Source organism: Heptranchias perlo, chromosome 12 (genome assembly GCF_035084215.1).
Source record: "Heptranchias perlo isolate sHepPer1 chromosome 12, sHepPer1.hap1, whole genome shotgun sequence".
In the NCBI taxonomy this organism is placed as follows: Eukaryota; Metazoa; Chordata; class Chondrichthyes; order Hexanchiformes; family Hexanchidae; genus Heptranchias; species Heptranchias perlo.
Window position 1 is genome coordinate 15,962,942 of NC_090336.1, and position 18,639 is coordinate 15,981,580.

The 18,639-nt window shown below is 47.4% G+C and overlaps 1 protein-coding gene across 2 annotated transcripts in view; it reads left to right on the forward strand.

The window, feature by feature from the left end:
• b4galnt4a (beta-1,4-N-acetyl-galactosaminyl transferase 4a) overlaps positions 1 to 14,744 on the forward strand; it is a 659,811-nt gene extending 645,067 nt beyond the window's left edge. The window contains exons 19-20 of one of the 2 annotated variants that reach the window (XM_067993694.1): positions 10,743 to 10,869; positions 12,789 to 14,744. In XM_067993694.1, coding sequence (XP_067849795.1) covers positions 10,743 to 10,869; positions 12,789 to 12,915 — 254 coding nt within the window. In that variant the 3' untranslated portion in view covers positions 12,916 to 14,744. Of the gene's footprint in view, positions 1 to 9,766; positions 9,828 to 10,742; positions 10,870 to 12,788 lie in introns of those variants that run through there. The other variant, XM_067993695.1, reaches the window with a different exon arrangement.
• The last annotated feature ends 3,895 nt before the right edge of the window (positions 14,745 to 18,639 follow it).

Here is an 18,639-nt window from a genome sequence, read left to right on the forward strand (position 1 = left end):
AGTTTTGCTGACAAGCCTATTATGTGGCACTTCATCAAACTTCTTTTGAAAGTCCATATACACAACATCAACCGTATTGCCCTCCTCAACCCTTTCTATTACCTCATCCAAAAACTCAATCAAATTAAACACAGTTTGACTTTAACAAATTTGTGCTGGCTTACCTTTATTAATCCACATTTGTCCAAGTGACTGTTAATTTTGTCCGGGATTATCATTCCTAAAAGCTTCCCCACCACCAAAGTTAAACTGACTGGCCTGTCAGTTGCCGGGTTTATCCTTACACCCTTTTTTGAACAAAGGTGTAACATTTGCAATTCTCCAGTCATCTAGCACCACCCCCGTATCTAAGGAGGATTGGAAGATTATGGCCAGTACCTCCGCAATTTCCACCCTTACTTCTCTCAGCAACCTAGGATGCATCCCATCTGGACTGGGTGACTTACCTACTTTAAGTAGAGCCAGCCTTTCTAGGACCTCCTCTTTATCCATTTTAGCCCATCCAGTATCTCAACTACTTCTTCTTTTACTGTGATTTTGGCAGCATCTTCTTCCTTGGTAAAGACAGATGCAAAGTATTAATTTACTACCTCAGTCATGCCCTCTGCCTCCATGCGTAGATCTCCTTTTTGGCCCCTAATTGGCCCCACCCTTCCTCTTACTACCCATTTACTATTTAAATGCCTATAGAAGACTTTTGGATTCCCTTTTATGTTAGCCGCCAGTCTATTCTCATACTCTCTCTTTGCCCCTCTTATTTCCTTTTTCACTTCTCCTCTGTACTTTCCATATTCAGCCTGGTTCTCACTTGTGTTATCAACCTGATATCTGTCATACGCCCCCTTTTTCTGCTTCATCTTACTCTCCATCTCATCTGTCATCCAGGGAGTTCTGACTTTAGTTGCCCTACCTTTCTCCCTCTTGGGAATGTACCTAGACTGTACCCGAAGCATCTCCTCTTTAAAGGTCCCCCATTGTTCAATTACAGTTTTGCCTGTCAATCTTTGAATCCAATTTACCCGGGCCAGATCCGTTTTCAACCCACTGAAATTGGCCCTCCTCCAATTAAGTATTTTTACTTGAGATTGCTCCTTGTCATTTTCCATAACTAATCTAAACCTTATAATACGATGATCACTGTTCCCTAAATGTTCCCCCACTGAACAGATCTAGCAGCTCAACACTGGGCATCCATGAGGCGCTGTGGGCCATCAGCAGCAGCAGAATTGTTTTCCACCACAATCTGTAACCTCATGGCCCGGCATATTCCTCACTCTACCATTACCAACAAGCCAGGAGATCAATCCTGGTTCAATGAGGAGTGTAGAAGAACATGCCAGGAGCAGCACCAAGCATACCTAAAAATGAGGTGCCAACCTGGTGAAGCTACAAACAGGACTACATGCATGCTAAATATTGGAAGCAGTATGCAATAGATAGAGCTAAGTAATTCCACAACCAACGGATCAGATCAAAGCTCTGCAGTTCTGCCACATCTAGTCGTGAATGGTGGTGGACAATTAAACAACTAATGGGAGGAGGAGGCTCTGTAAACATCCCCATCCTCAATGATGGCGGAGTCCAGCACGTGAGTGCAAAAGACAAGGCTGAAGCGTTTGCAACCATCTTCAGCCAGAAGTGCCAAGTGGATGATCCATCTCGGCCTCCTCCCGAAATCCCCACCATCACAGAAGCCAGTCTTCAGCCAATTCGATTCACTCCACGTGATATCAAGAAAGGGCTGAGTGCACTGGATACAGCAAAGGCTATGGGCCCCGAAAACATCCCGGCTTTAGTGCTGAAGACTTGTGCTCCAGAACTAGCCGCGCCTCTAGCCAAGCTGTTCCAGTACAGCTACAAGACTGGCATCTACCCGACAATGTGGAAAATTGCCCAGGTATGTCCTGTCCACAAAAAGCAGGACAAATCCAATCCGGCCAATTACCGCCCATCAGTCTACTCTCAATCATCAGCAAAGTGATGGAAGGTGTCGTCAACAGTGCTATCAAGCGGCACTTACTCACCAATAACCTGCTCACGATGCTCAGTTTGGGTTCCGCCAGGACCACTCGGCTCCAGATCTCATTACAGCCTTGGTCCAAACATGGACAAAAGAGCTGAATTCCAGAGGTGAGGTGAGAGTGACTGCCCTTGACATCAAGGCAGTGTTTGACCGAGTGTGGCAACAAGGAGTCTTAGTAAAATTGAAGTCAATGGGAATCAGGGGGAAAACTCTCCAGTGGCTGGAGTCATACCTAGCACAAAGGAAGATGGTAGTGGTTGTTGGAGGCCAATCATCTCAGCCCCAGGACATTGCTGCAGGAGTTCCTCAGGGCAGTGTCCTAGGCCCAACCATCTTCAGCTGCTTCATCAATGACCTTCCCTCCATCATAAGGTCAGAAATGGGGATGTTCACTGATGATTGCACAGTTTTCAGTTCCATTCACAACCCCTCAGATAATGAAACAGTCCATGCCCGCATGCAGCAAGACCTGGACAACATCCAGGCTGGGGCTGATAAGTGGTAAGTAACATTCGCTCCAGACAAGTGTCAAGCAATGACCATCTCCAACAAGAGAGTGTCCAATTAACTCCCCTTGACATTCAACGGCATTACCATCACCGAATCCCCCACCATCAACATCCTGGGGGTCACCATTGACCAGAAACTTAACTGGACCATCCACATAAATACTATGGCTACAAGAGCACGTCAGAGGCTGGATATTCTGCGGCGAGTGACTCACCCCCTGACTTCCTAAAGCCTTTCCACCATCTACAAGGCACAAGTCGGGAGTGTGATGGAATACTCTCCACTTGCCTGGATGAGTGCAGCTCCAACAAAACTCAGGAAGCTCGACACCATCCAGGACAAAGCAGCCCGCTTGATTGGCACCCCATCCACCACCCTAAACATTCACTCCCTCCACCACTGGCGCACCATGGCTGCAGTGTGTACCATCCACAGGATGCACTGCAGCAACTCGCCAAGGCTTCTTCGACAGAACCTCCCAAACCCGCGACCTCTACCACCTAGAAGGACAAGAGCAGCAGGCACAGGGGAACAACACCACCTGCACGTTCCCCTCCAAGTCACACACCATCCCGACTTGGAAATATATCGCCGTTCCTTCATCGTCGCTGGGTCAAAATCCTGGAACTCCCTTCCTAACAGCACTGTGGGAGAACCTTCACCACATGGACTGCAGCGGTTCAAGAAGGCGGCTCACCACCACCTTCTCAAGGGCAATTAGGGATGGGCAATAAATGCCGGCCTCGCCAGCAACGCCCACATCCCGTGAACGAATAAAAAAAAGCGTCCTGCAGCTCCCACGTGACACAGGAATTGCAGGCAATGGGTTCCAGCTGCCTGCCCATTATATTTGGAAACCTTTTCTTTCTAAACTCCCTTTAGATACCCGATTATTATTAATTTACTCACTGTTTACTTACCCCGATTAACCTGCCCTTTTATTCCGGGGTCTCTCAGAGCTCCTCCTATCTGCTCACTGTGATATCACGATGGTGTCACTCTCTCTGTTCTTAGTGAATGGGAAAAGGGCTCCTCCCTGGGGCTCCTCCCTGGGGCTCCTCCCTGGGGCTCAGTGCTGCTTCTCTCCACTCCGTTCCCCACCCGTACTGACACCTGGGGCTCCTCCCTGGGGCTCCTCCCTGGGGCTCCTCCCTGGGGCTCAGTGCTGCTTCTCTCCACTCCGTTCCCCTCCCGTACTGTTACCTGGGGCTCCTCCCTGGGGCTCAGTGCTGCTTCTCTCCACTCCGTTCCCCTCCCGTACTGTTACCTGGGGCTCCTCCCTGGGGCTCAGCGCTTCTTCTCTCCACTCCGTTCCCCTCCCGTACTGTTACCTGGGGCTCCTCCCTGGGGCTCAGCGCTGCTTCTCTCCACTCCGTTCCCCTCCCGTACTGTTACCTGGGGCTCCTCCCTGGGGCTCAGCGCTGCTTCTCTCCACTCCGTTCCCCTCCCGTACTGTTACCTGGGGCTCCTCCCTGGGGCTCAGCGCTGCTTCTCTCCACTCCGTTCCCCTCCCGTACTGTTACCTGGGGCTCCTCCCTGGGGCTCAGCACTGCTTCTGCTGGAGTCTATAATTAAGGATAGGGTGACTGAACACCTCGAGAATTTTCAGTTAATCAGAGAGAGCCAGCATGGATTTGTGAAAGGTAGGTCATGCCTGACGAACCTGATTGAATTTTTTGAAGAGGTGACTAAAGTATTGGACAGGGGAATGTCAATGGATGTTATTTATATGGACTTCCGGAAGGCATTTGAAAAGGTCCCACATAAGAGACTGTTAGCTACGATGGAAGCCCATGGAATCGAAGGAAAAGTAAGGACTTGGTTAGGAAGTTGGCTGAGCGAAAGGCGATAGAGAGTAGGGATAATGGGTAGGTACTCACATTGGCAGGATGTGACTAGTGGAGTCCCGCAGGGATCTGTCTTGGGGCCTCAATTATTCACAATATTTATTAACGACTTAGATGAAGGCATAGAAAGTCTCATATCTAAGTTTGCCGATGACACAAAGATTGGTGGCATTGTAAGCAGTGTAGATGAAAACACAAAATTACAAAGCGATATTGATAGATTAGGTGAATGGACAAAACTGTGGCAAATGGAATTCAATGTAGACAAATGTGAGGTCATCCACTTTGGATCAAAGAAGGATAAAATAGGGTACTTTCTGAATGATAAAAAGTTAAAAACAGTGGATGTCCAAAGCGACCAAGGGGTTCAGGTACATAGATCATTGAAGTACGGTAGCATAGTGGTTATGTTACTGGACAAGTAATCCAGCATCATGAGTTCAAATCCCGCCATGGCAACTGGCAAATTTAAATTTAATTAATTAAATTCAATTAATTAAATAAAATCTGGAATTAAAATACTAGTATCAGTAATAGTCGCCATGAAACTACCGGATTGTCGTAAAAACCCATCTGGTTCACTAATGTCCTTCAGGGAAGGAAACCTGCCGTCCTTACCCGGTCTGGCCTAAATGTGACTCCAGACCCACAGCAATGTGGTTGATTCTTAATTGCCCTCTGAAATGGCCTAGCAAGCCAATCAGTTGTAAAATCTCGCTACGAAAAGTCATAATAAGAATAAAACCGGACGGACCACTAGGCACCGGACACAACAACGGCGAACCAAGCCCAGTCGACCCTGCAAGGTCCCCTCCTCACTAACATCTGGGGACTTGTGCCAAAATTGGGAGAACTGTCCCACAGACTAGTCAAGCAACAGCCTGACATAGCCTCACAGAATCATACCTTTCAGCCAATGTCCCAGACTCTTCCATCACCATCCCTGGGTATGTCCTGTCCCACCGGCAGGACAGACCCACCAGAGGTGGCGGTACAGTGATATACAGTCAGGAGGGAGTGGCCCTGGGAGTCCTCAACATTGACTCTGGACCCCATGAAATCTCATGGCATCAGGTCAAACATGGGCAAGGAAACCTCCTGCTGATTACCACCTACCGTCCTCCCTCAGCTGATGAACCAGTCCTCCTCCATGTTGCAAGGGCACAGAATGTACTCTGGGTGGGGGACTTCAATGTCCATCACCAAGAGTGGCTCGGTAGCACCACCACTGACCGAGCTGGCCGAGTCCTGAAGGACATAGCTGCCAGACTGGGCCTGCGACAGGTGGTGAGCGAACCAACACGAGGGAAAAACTTACTTGACCTCGTCCTCACCAATCTACCTGTTGCAAATGCATCTGTCCATGACAGTATTGGTAGGAGTGACCACCGCACAGTCTTTGTGGAGACGAAGTCCCGACTTCGCACTGAGGACACCATTCAACATGTTGTGTGGCACTACCACCGTGCTAAATGGGATAGATTCAGAACAGATCTAGCAGCTCAAAACTGGGCATCCATGAGGCACTGTGGGCCATCAGCAGCAGCAGAATTGTATTCCAGCACAATCTGTAACCTCATGGCCCGGCATATTCCTCACTCTACCATTACCAACAAGCCAGGGGATCAACACTGGTTCAATGAGGAGTGTAGAAGAGCATGCCAGGAGCAGCACCAGGCGTACCTAAAAATGAGGTGCCAACCTGGTGAAGCTACAAACAGGACTACATGCATGCTAAACAGCGGAAGTAGCATGCTATAGAGAGAGCTAAGTGATTCGACAACCAACGGATCAGATCAAAGCTCTGCAGTCCTGCCACATCCAGTCGTGAATGGTGGTGGACAATTAAACAACTAACGGGAGGAGGAGGCTCTGCAAACATCCCCATCCTCAATGATGGCGGAGTCCAGCACGTGAGTGCAAAAGACAAGGCTGAAGCGTTTGCAACCATCTTCAGCCAGAAGTGCCAAGTGGATGATCCATCTCGGCATCCTCCCGAAATCCCCACCATCACAGAAGCCAGTCTTCAGCCAATTCGATTCACTCCACGTGATATCAAGAAATGGCTGAGTGCATTGGATACAGCAAAGGCTATGGGCCTCGACAACATCCCAGCTGTAGTGCTGAAGACTTGTGCTCCAAAACTAGCTGCCCCTCTAGCCAAGCTGTTCTAGTACAGCTACAACACTGGCATCTACCCGACAATGTGGAAAATTGCCCAGGTATGTCCTGTCCACAAAAAGCAGGACAAATCCAATCCGGCCAATTACCGCCCATCAGTCTACTCTCAATTATCAGCAAAGTGATGGAAGGTGTCGTCGACAGTGCTATCAAGCGGCACTTACTCACCAATAACCTGCTTACCGATGCTCAGTTTGGGTTCCGCCAGGACCACTCGGCTCCAGACCTCATTACAGCCTTGGTCCAAACATGGACAAAAGAGCTGAATTCCAGAGGTGAGGTGAGAGTGACTGCCCTTGACATCAAGGCAGCATTTGACCGAGTGTGGCACCAAGGAGCCCGAGTAAAATTGAAGTCACTGGGAATCAGGGGAAAACTCTCCAGTGGCTGGAGTCATACCTAGCACAAAGGAAGATGGTAGTGGTTGTTGGAGGCCAATCATCTCAGTCCCTGGGCATTGCTGCAGGAGTTTCTCAGGGCAGTGTCCTCGGCCCAACCATCTTCAGCTGCTTCATCAATGACTTTCCCTCCATCATAAGGCCAGAAATGGGGATGTTCGCTGATGATTGCACAGTGTTCAGTTCCATTCGCAACCCCTCAGATAATGAAGCAGTCCGAACCCGCATGCAGCAAGACCTGGACAACATCCAGGCTTGTGCTCATAAGTGGCAAGTAACATTCGCGCCAGACAAGTGCCAGGCAATGACTATCTCCAACAAGAGAGAGTCTAACCACCTCCCCTTGACATTCAACGGCATTACCATCGCCGAATCCCCCACCATCAACATCCTGGGGGTCACCATTGACCAGAAACTTAACTGGACCAGCCATATAAATACTGTGGCTACGAGAGCAGGTCAGAGGCTGGGTATTCTGCGGCGAGTGACTCACCTCCTGACTCCCCAAAGCCTTTCCACCATCTACAAGGCACAAGTCAGGAGTGTGATGGAATACTCTCCGCTTGCCTGGATGAGTGCAGCTCCAACAACACTCAAGAAGCCCGACACCATCCAGGACAAAGCAGCCCGCTTGATTGGCACCCCGTCCACCACCCTAAACATTCACTCCCTTAACACCGGCGCACAGTGGCTGCAGTGTGTACCATCCACAGGATGCACTGCAGCAACTCGCCAAGGCTTCTTCGACCACACCTCCCAAACCCGCGACCTCTACCACCTAGAAGGACACATGGGAACAACACCACCTGCACGTTCCCCTCCAAGTGACACACCATCCCGACTTGGAAATATATCACCGTTCCTTCATCGTCGCTGGGTCAAAATCCTGGAACTCCCTTCCTAACAGCACAGTGGGAGAACCGTCACCACACGGACTGCAGCGGTTCAAGAAGGCAGCTCACCACCACCTTCTCAAGGGCAATTAGGGATGGGCAATAAATGCTGGCCTCACCAGCGATGCCCTCATCCCCTGAACAAATAAAAATAAAAGTGTCATGAACGGGTGCAGAAATTAATCAATAAGGCTAATAGAATGCTGGCCTTTATATCTAGAGGACTAGAGTACAAGGGGGCAGAAGTTATGCTGCAGCTATACAAAACCCTGGTTAGACCGCACCTGGAGTACTGTGAGCAGTTCTGGGCACCGCACCTTCGGAAGGACATATTGGCCTTGGAAGGAGTGCAGCGTAGGTTTACTAGAATGATACCCGGACTTCAAGGGTTAAGTTACGAGGAGAGATTACACAAATTGGGGTTGTATTCTCTGGAGTTTCGAAGGTTAAGGGGTGATCTGATCGAAGTTTATAAGATATTAAGGGGAACGGATAGGGTGGATAGAGAGAAACTATTTCCGCTCGTTGGGGATTCTAGGAGTAGGGGGCACAGTCTAAAAATTAGAGACAGACCTTTCAGGAGTGAGATTAGAAAACATTTCTACACACAAAGGGTGGTAGAAGTTTGGAACTCTCTTCCACAAACGGCAATTGATGCTAGCTCAATTGTTAAATTTAAATGTGAGATAGATAGCTTTTTGGCAATCAAAGGTATTAAGGGATATGGGCCAAAGGCAGGTATATGGAGTTAGATCACAGATCAGCCATGATCTTATCAAATGGCGGAGCAGGCACGAGGGGTGAATGGCCTACTCCTGTTCCTATGTTCTCCCCAATCCGTTCCCCTCCCGTACTGACACCTGGGGCTCCTCCATGGGGCTCAGCGCTGCTTCTCTCCACTCCGTTCCCCTCCTGTACTGGTACCTGGGGCTCCTCCCTGGGGCTCAATGCTGCAACTCTTGACTAAGTTATATGTTTAGTTATAGATAATTACTTTTTAGTCTGTTTTGGTTTTTGTTCGCTTTTAAAAAAAATTTACCACCTCCTTCCCCCTTTACACCTAATTCCCGCTCTAACCAAATTCTCAAGTTCCCACTCGGTTCACAACCCACTCTGTTCGCAGTGCGCTCTGTGCTTCAACCATCAACCATGATGCTTGCCCCTATTGCTATCTAGTGACCCCTGCTGGAACTCACTGGGCTTACTTCAACAACACCCCGCAGCCTCTACCACCAATAAGGACAAGGGAAGCAATATCATGGGAACACCATCACCTCCATATTCCCTCCAAGCACACACCATCACGACTTGGAAATGTATCGCCTTTCCTTCATCATTGCCGGGGCAGAATCCCTACCTAACACCATCATAAGAGCACCATCACCACAAGAACTGCAACAGTTTACCATCTTCTTCGGCCATCCAGGGATGGACAATAAGTTTGGCTTTACATCCACATGGATAATTTTTAAAATGTGGACAGGATATGGCTTAGCTGTGACACCCCCCACAGTGGAATAGCCTGGTGATATGCACTTTCTAGGCTCAGAGGTTAAGAATGCCAATTGGATGATGTGCAGAAGGGCAGACGGCCCCTGTGGAGCTGTACACCAGCAAGAAGAAGATGGGAGAAACTTGGTGGAGGATGGGGTGCAAGTGAGGGGGATCACGTATTAAACTGCTACATTCAATTGCAGTGGATGATATTTGGATTCTTTTCTGCTAAAGGGAAAGTATTGCTCCCGAACGACAGAAGCTGATGATGTTTGGGGATTGATGACCCTTCAATCTGGCACTTTCTAATGTAGTGCTTATTCTAGCTGCAGAATTGTAATATTACACATTACAGCGAGGAAACAGTTTTACACGACAAGTGATTTATTATCCTGTGCCTTCCTCATCTTTCTCTTACAGCCTGCGGCTCTAGAGTTTCATGACAGGTGGAAAAGAAATCTCCTTGTGGCTGTAATTGCAGATTTGCACAATAGACTGTTAAAGTGAAGAGCTGCGACCCCATTTTTTGAAGCTGTTTGATTATCACAGTGTTAGACACAGAACAGACACAATTGGTAGGCGAATTTCTTCAATTATTTCCCCAGTGAAGGTACTTGCTGCAAGTATCACCCACACGGTCTGAATTTGGTGCCACCTAATCTTTATATTCATGGTGACTAATAAACATGTGACCGGATGGTGTCGGTTAATTTAGTTTCAAAGCATGAAGTACAGGCCCCGGAAATCAGTTTTGAAAATGCTCATCGATCCATGGCCCAGTGGGAAGTACCCAGTGTGACACCCAGCCATGCAAACCAGAAAGTCCCAGGTTTAATTCCTCCCCCCATCTTTGCTGCATCAGCTGCTGTCAGCCAGGGCAACCTCAGCGGCATGACAATTGGGCTCAGAGCTCCTGGGCTAGTGATGGGGGGGGGAATGATCCAAAGTACCTGTCTTGATGACTAACCTGTTGGAAGGCGCACATGTGGATGTCAGTTGAAGGCAGGATCAGGCTTGGCCTTGGTGTCCACATGCTCAAATAGCCTCCATGTCAAGGCTCACCCATGAGGAATGGTCACTTGAGTGAGATATCTTATGTTCTTATCAGAGGGCTGATGGCAACTGGAGAACCTTATCCCCAGTGAGGGGTCAACGTCTTTAAGGGAAAACTGAAAAAAAAAACAATAACAGACATTCCTCATCCAGTTATGTTTCTTTTATGTCACCACATCACCTCGTTCACTTCGACACTGATGGACTATTATTAGCCAAGCTTGAAGTGCTCCTCAGTCTGTGCGCCAGTTATAATTAGTCCACTTAGTTTTCTTTCAGCAGTTCATTAACATCAAGGTGAGTGTCCCAAACACTAACTCCTGTTCTTCTTTGCATCGTCAAGGGTACTGGGAAGTAAACGGGTTTGGACTGTTTGGAATCTTTAAAAGCGATTTTGACAAGATCGGAGGAATGAACACAGAGGAATTCCGGGACCGATGGGGTGGAGAGGATTGGGAGCTGCTGGACAGGTAAAGTCAGCAGAGGAAATGGGTTTGCCTCATTTCTATTTTGTACTCTCCTTTGACATTTGGGTTTAAGTTAATTTGTGCCATCGCACTTTGAATTAAATACAATGAACGTAATTTTCTAAGGATTTAGCTTTAAGGCCTAATCCTGCATTGGCACACTACTGATTATGAAAGGTGTGCTCGCCCTTGATTTCACAACCACATCACTGCACAGTGAAAAGAGGAGCTATTCTTGTTATGTGGTGATGAGGGGGTTGGTGGTGGAAGTGGCAAAAGAAAAGGAGAAAAGGATAAGGAGGCCACTTGCTCCTTGGAAAATAAGAGTCTAAACGGGGTAGAGGTGCAAAGGGATCTAGGGGTACAGATTCACAAATCATTAAAAGTAACGATGCAGGTTAACAAAGCCATAAAAAGTGCAAACGAAACACTAGGGTTCATTTCTAGAGGAATAGAATTCAAAAGCAGAGAAGTTATGTTAAACTTATATAGAACCTTGGTTAGACCACACTTGGAGTATTGTGCAGAGTTCTGGTCTCCCAATTATAACAAGAATATTGGGACACTGGAGAAGATGCAAAAAAGATTTACAAGGATGATACCAGAACTGAGAGGCTGGGGATCTTTTCTCTAGAAAAGAGAGGGCTGAGAGATGACCTGTTAGAGATCTTTAAAATTATGAAGGGTAGATGTAGAGAAGATGTTTCCAATTCCTTCACCACACAGACTGCAGCGGTTCAAGAAGGCAGCTCACTACCACCTTCTCAAGGGCAATTAGAGATGGGCGATAAATACTGGCCTTGCCAGTGACACCCACATCCCATGAACGAATAAAAAAAAATTGTTGGGGACGTCCAAAACTAGGGGCCATAAATATAAGATAGTCACTAATAAATCCAATAAGGAATTCAGGAGAAAGTTCTTTACCCAGAGAGTGGTGAGAAGTGGAACACGCTACCACAAGGAGTAGTTGAGGCGAATAGCATAGATGCATTTAAGGGGAAGCTAGATAAGCACATGAGGGAGAAAGGAATAGAAGGATATGTTGATAAGGTGAGATGAAGAAAGGTAGGATGAGGCGCGTATGGAGCGTAAACACCAGCACGGACCAGTTGTAAAATGGGCAGTGGCTCAGCTACAGGGTGGACCAGTGTGAGAGAAGAGGACAATAATGGCTCAGGAAGAGGGAGAGTAAGCCAGCAGTGCCAGAGAGGGACAGAAGACCAGTGTGAGAGAGGGAACAACAACGGTGACCCAGAGAGTGAGAGAGAGAGAGAGTGAGCCAGCAATGATGTCGAAAAAGAGTGTGACAGTGGAGGTCGGAGACTGAGAGAGAGTGGGTCAGCAGTGGAACCTGAATCTCAGAACAGTGGGAGCAGAGAGCTCGAGCAGTGGCTCAGAGGGAGGAGAGTGTGAGTAGACACACCACCAAATGGAAGGAAGTCAGAGAGTATATTCTAAAGATAGCACAGAGGGGCAGGCCAGTCTAATCAAGAAAGGACATTTTCAAGTGAAGTTATGTAGAGGACACTTTAGGGAGCAACTTCATCAGTGATTTTTTTTCTAAATAATTTTTTTTTTTAAAATGCACTGAGAGAAAGCATCGCCCATTCATTGACTACGAGTCAGCAGCAGCACTGGCAATTAATTCTGATGTAAGGAGTCGCACAACACCAGGTTACAGTCCAACAGCTTTATTTGAAATCACAAGCTTTCGGAGCTTTGCTCCTTCGTCAGGTGAGTGACTCACCTGACGAAGGAGGAAGCCTCCGAAAGCTTGTGATTTCAAATAAAGCTGTTGGACTATAACCTGGTGTTGTGCGACTCCTTACATTTGTCCACCCCAGTCCATCACCGGCATCTCCACATCACAATTAATTCTGAATACACTTTGAAAAGCCTTTTTGGTTTTTGTCTTCCAGGGTCCTTCAGAGTGGCCTTGAGGTAGAACGTTTGCGTCTCAGGAACTTCTATCATTATTTTCACTCCAAGCGAGGGATGTGGGATTCTCAGGCCAAGAAAACAGCAAAAGGACCGAACGAGGGTTGAAACTTTCTCTCTATGCACTTTAAAAAAAACATAAACCAGCGGACGCATGCTCCACAGGCAATCTAGCTGACTACCGAGCCACGTGGGGGAGGATCCCTTTTGAAGAAGCGTTTGACACACTCTAACTACAAAGACACTTTTCTCTCTAAATCCAATTTGTTTCCTCTCATCGCATTTCCGAAAGTCTTTTTTTTTTTAGCTGCTGGTTAGCGCAGAATTACGAACGAACTTCACGGAAGCCAGGAAGACCAGAGGCAAGGACCTTGAGTTTGAATATTGGAATCTTTTCCGATTGAGACATTCTGGTCATAATAATCGTGCACCACCTTAGACATTGTGGCATCCCCCCATCGCCATGAGACCTCAGAGCTTGTAAGCATCTGCTTGGCCCAGCTCTGTGACCCATTCAATTGCTGCTGTTCTTTCTCATTATTTCTAATCATCACATGCTGAAACACCTTTTGTATGTTCTTTATCTAGCAGTAATATATTTTATCCCCCAGGATTTTATTTTGGCATAGAATATATTGGATTAAGATTATACATTGCTGGGGATCTCTGAACATATGGTATCCCTCTCCAGCCCAAGAAAACCAATACTGGCCTTTGAGCGCAAGCTCACCAAAAAACCACAACACACACGTGTGTCTACTTCTTGGACCAAACTCGAGGAACAGAGGCACAAACTGTCCCGGGCTTTCTGGAGCCAGTCGAATGCACTGCCCATTGATTTATGCAGATACTATACTTTAATGGCAGTGCGTGGACTCAGTAAAGCTGGCCGCTTCAAGTCTGGCCTAATGAAGCCTTGTTCCGAGGGAAGGCTTGGTCTGGAGAGAGATCACCATTTTGGTTATTACAAAAGTGCAGTCAAGAAACAGCACTGAAACTCCAGCCCCCAAAAAGGACACAGATACATGCCACTGAAAGTGCATATTGGGAATCACACCCATTGGACTGTTATCTGCTCTGTTGCGTAAAGAAAGACAAAACTCCAATGAAGACTGATGCCAAGGACTTTTTTGAAAAGCTGGATCAGCTCTGCACGGTGACTCTGAAGACAGCATTGCGGCTTCCTCTATGACACATGACAATTATCAAGCTTATGGAAAGCAACTTTGTCTTATATTTTTTCTTACGTCGAAAGTCGGCCCTTTGGATGGGGGGGTGTTGAGTTTTTCAGAACTAATTTATGAAATTGAATTTTAATTCTTAATATTTAAAACCGAACCATTGAGACTAAATCAGTAACGTTACACTAGTTGTATTGAGAATTGGTGAAAACTTTTAGGATGTTCTTAGAATGATGTGCTCTGAATTTATAAAATGGAAATTGAGTTTTAACCCGCAGTGTTAGGTGGGAATGTTGCCGTTCGATATTATCATCTGGAGGCTTTATCGTTTACAAAAATACTCCAGGAAACAAAATTTGCTTTTTCATGAAGAATTGGAGATGAAGAATCTTTTTAAAAATGTTATTTATTCAGGCGACATTCCTCCGTTTGAGTTGATAAAATATTTGAAATGCTCCCTCCTGTCACAGGAGAATAATCAGTGATAAACTGTGACCGGGTTATATAATGACTGTGCTGATCCCGAAAAATTCCTTTCTTTTTAGTTTTTATGTTTTAAAATGGCTGACAGTTAATCTAAGAAATATTATTGGGCTTCCCCATTGGCTTAGTTGAACAGGGCAAACAGGCCAAGATGGACCCAGGTTCTGATTATAGTTGGATGTTGGTAGGACACTGAAATTGGCTTTGGTTGGGTGGGTTGTGTATGTGGAACTAGGTTTGAATAAAATTGAAAAGAAAACATTCCTTTTACAAGATCACTGTTTCTGTCTTCAATCCAGCTGAGAGCACCATTTCATCGGGACATGGTCTCATTTATTGATCCTGTACATCTGTCCAGTACTTGCCAAAAATAGCACTATCTCCATGACTAGGCTCAGAAATCATTTAAAATTGCTTTTTTTCCCCATTGGCTGAAGTCTGGTTGTCGCTCACGACCCACAGGGTTCCTCTGGGCTAGTGTCAGCGTCCGACAAGTCCAGTGCTATCCAACAGACCTGTGAGGGCGGGCATCGGAGAGCCCGAGATCTGGAGAGTGCATTGTGCAGAGTCGGGTGTCTGACACAAGGGGCAGGGATCAGCTGCAAGGGGGCTGGAAAATCTGCTGGAATATGCTGCACAGATGGAAGATTCGAGAGGGGAACTCCAAGTATTAATTGGAAGTTACAGGGCGCGCGTGTCCCAACTGCTGATCCATATCTGTACCCGTGGTGCTGGGGGATGCCAACTTCAGCCTGAGCAGCAGTCTTTCAACGCCATGCTGATAAGGAGCAAGAGGCACTGCAGCTCTTCTTGTCTTTCTTCAGTGACAGCAAAGTCCCAGTGCAGGTTGATGTTGTGGTGTATACGACAGTTTTCATTCCACGGTTCAGGTTCCCTAAGGATGCAACAGGCTTCCTTCCGGCCTGTGAGCCAGATCAAGCAGTGAGGTGAATTTGTGGCAAAAAAAAAGAGGACTTTGGCCTACACCGACCTGCCACTGAGCATCCTGGAGGGAGAGTCAGCTTCATGGTGAACGTGCCTCTTTGCCAAAGCCCGTCACATTAGGACCTGGCTTAAGCAGTTAGTGACCAATAGACCTGGCACATTTTGAACGCTGCTATGTAGGTCCTTCCACCATGCTTAAAGCAGAAGTCTATGTGTAGCTGATTAGGAAACTCTGGGACTTGGGACAACGGCTGCTGGAAGATGCTGCCCAGTGGTCAGGTATGAGAACATGTGCTCGTATATCCAGGACTTGGCACTTACCATCATTGGGTTAAGGGGAGGCAAGAAGCTGCTGCTGAAAGTCTGTATCTCCAAATGGTGGAACCAGTTTGATAAGGTCCAAGTTGTGATCAGCAATGCATTCGCGCATTTTATGGTGAGTCCTACAGTGCACCACAGGAGCTCCTGCTGTCCATCTAGTGAGGGCAGAAACCCACATTTTGTCAGTTGTGTAATGACCAATTGGCGACCATCCGCCTTGGGGGAAGATAAGAGGCGTTTCTTGGGGTTTTGGGGGCCCTGAGATGACGTGTCTGTGTCAGACTCGATACTCCGGTACCTGGGCACGCAGGTCTGCAGTACACCAGAGTACTGTTGATGATTGACCAGCCAGTTTAGCCAACGAATGAAATTTGGAGAGGTAGACCTGTCACTGAGGGCTGGGATTATTTCCACTTGACTCCAGTTAGCCCTGCAAACTGATACCCTTACAGCTAGGCCGGTCCTGCCTGTGCCATGGGCTGAGAAACTGTGCTACTTTAGCTGGTTAAACACCAGTAGTGCCCCTGTATGTCGCCAGAGGTCCCTAGGTCTTGGCTCTGCCAACCTGTAACTAAGCTCTCTAGATGAAGGTAAGCTGGGTTATCACTACAGGAGAGAATGTGCACTCCATACCGGGCATCAGAAACTTTGGGGTCGATTTCAACCCTACCCACCTGGCGGAAACCAGAGAGGTGAGTAGTTACCTGTTTGGAACTCGACCCTTACCTGCCTCATGGATTTATGCCAAGTGGGGTCCTATTATGTCAGTAGGAACCCCGATGGCATTTTAACTGGGGAGCAGGGAAGCTGTTTTGACTTTCCTGCCAAATAGAAGCAAGTCAGCAGCTGCTGGGAAGGATAAAGAGAAACCTCCAGGTAAGTTAAACAATTTCCTTTGTGGGGCCAGGAGGAGCAGAAGTGCAGATCCCGCAAGTGGCGATGGGTGATGGGGAACTGTCGTAACTCCAGTGGAAAATCTGCCCCCACCCCCAGCCCAGTGATGGGTTTCTGCAGCTGTCAGACCCCCGGCTAACGCCCACACCAACGCCCCCCCCCCAAAAAAAAATGCCTGAGCTCCATCTGATGGATAAACATGAAATTGCACCATATAGTCTTAAACCCACAAAGGGGACAAACCAGCCTGCTCCTCCTAATCACCATCCGATGGCCTCTATTGATAACCGTGTGTGCGCAGACATCAAGTGAGGGCAAGATCAGCCTCGGCCAACTTGACTCTGGCTGAATTACCTGCCGCCATTATCTGGGCTACATATCCTACGTTAGAACAGTGACTACACTTCTAAAGTACTTCATTGGCTGTAAAGCTCTTTGGGACGTCCTGAGGTTGTGAAAGGTGCTATATAAATGCAAGTCGTTTTTGGGCTCATGAAGAATGGCTGACTGGGTACGATACTGGAGGGCAGCCAGCGCCAGTGAAACTACACCAGCAGGAGAGGAGGAGGAGAATCTTTAAAAGAAAGATTATTGAAGATGAGATACAGCTGGCCCAGTAAAGAGCACGATTTAGAACCGCTTTTGATCCAAGCTTACTTTAGTTGTATGGACATTACGAAATATTATTTAAACCTTTTAGGCTCAGAAAAAAATACTTCTACCACAGAGTTTGTCAAAGATTGTGCACTTAGGGTATAATCCTCAATCTACAAGTGAAGAATGGTCTGCGACTTAGAGGAGAACTCGGAGGTGACGGTGTCCCACCACATTGCTGCTCTTGTCTTTCTCCTTGGTCGAGCTCACAGGGGAGGGGGATGTCCTATCACTCCATGATTCAGTATTGACACAGTGGCCTTCCACTGTCGAATAGCCCTGCAGCACTCACCGTTCAGGCTCGCCCTTACACTGGTATCTGGACCGCCTCTGCCGACTGTGACCTGGAGTTGTAAATTTTCATAACCTGAACTTTTCCGGATTCAACCATTGTTTAGGATCGATCTGCTGCCTTTTGGCAACACCGTCTGTAGGGATGGGCTCAGCTTGTATCCTGACAACATTCAGTTCAACCTTTCTGCCACCGCACTTGATTCCACAGCCACCATTGTGCTTGTCTGACATCAAGTTGTGGATGAGTCAGAACTTTCTTCAATTTAATATCACCGAAGCCAAAGGTCAAAGCCATCCTGTTCAGCTCCCACCCCAAAAAAAAACTAGACCACAATTCTACCCGCCCCCCTCCTCCATCTGCTCATTCGGGATAAATCCATCAGTGCTATGTTTGATCCTGAGCTGAGTTTCAAACCTCATGTCCTTTCCATCACTAAGACCACCTATTATTACCTTCACAACATTGGCCACCTCTGCCCTTATTTTCCCCCACTACTGCTGAAACCCTCATCTACATCTTTGGCACTTTCAGGACTTCCCGAACATAAACTCCACCTCATTCAAAACTCCATTTGACCTTGCACTAAGTCCTGCTCACCTATTGATCCCGCAATCGCTGGCCTCCAACATCTCCCTGTCCCCTACCACTACTTTCAAAAATCTTATCCTCGTCCACCAATCTCTGAATGGCCTAGCTCTTTCCCACATCTGCAGTCCCTTCCAGCCCTATGTCTCTTCAAATCTGCCGTCATCACCCCTCTTCTCAAAAAATCCACCCTTGGCCCCTCTGTCCTTGCAAACTACCATCCGACTTCCAACCTCCCTTTCCTCTCCAAAGTCCTTGAACGTGTTGTCGCCTCCCAAATCCGTGCCCATCATTCCCGCAACTCCATGTTTGAATCCCTCCAATCAGGTTTCCGCCCCGGCACAGTGCTGAAGCGGCCCTTATCAAAGTCACAAATGACATCCTATGTGACTGTGACCATGTTAAACTATCCCTCCTCATCCTTCTTGACCTGTCTGCAGCCTTTGACAGGGTTGACCACACCTTCCTCCTCCA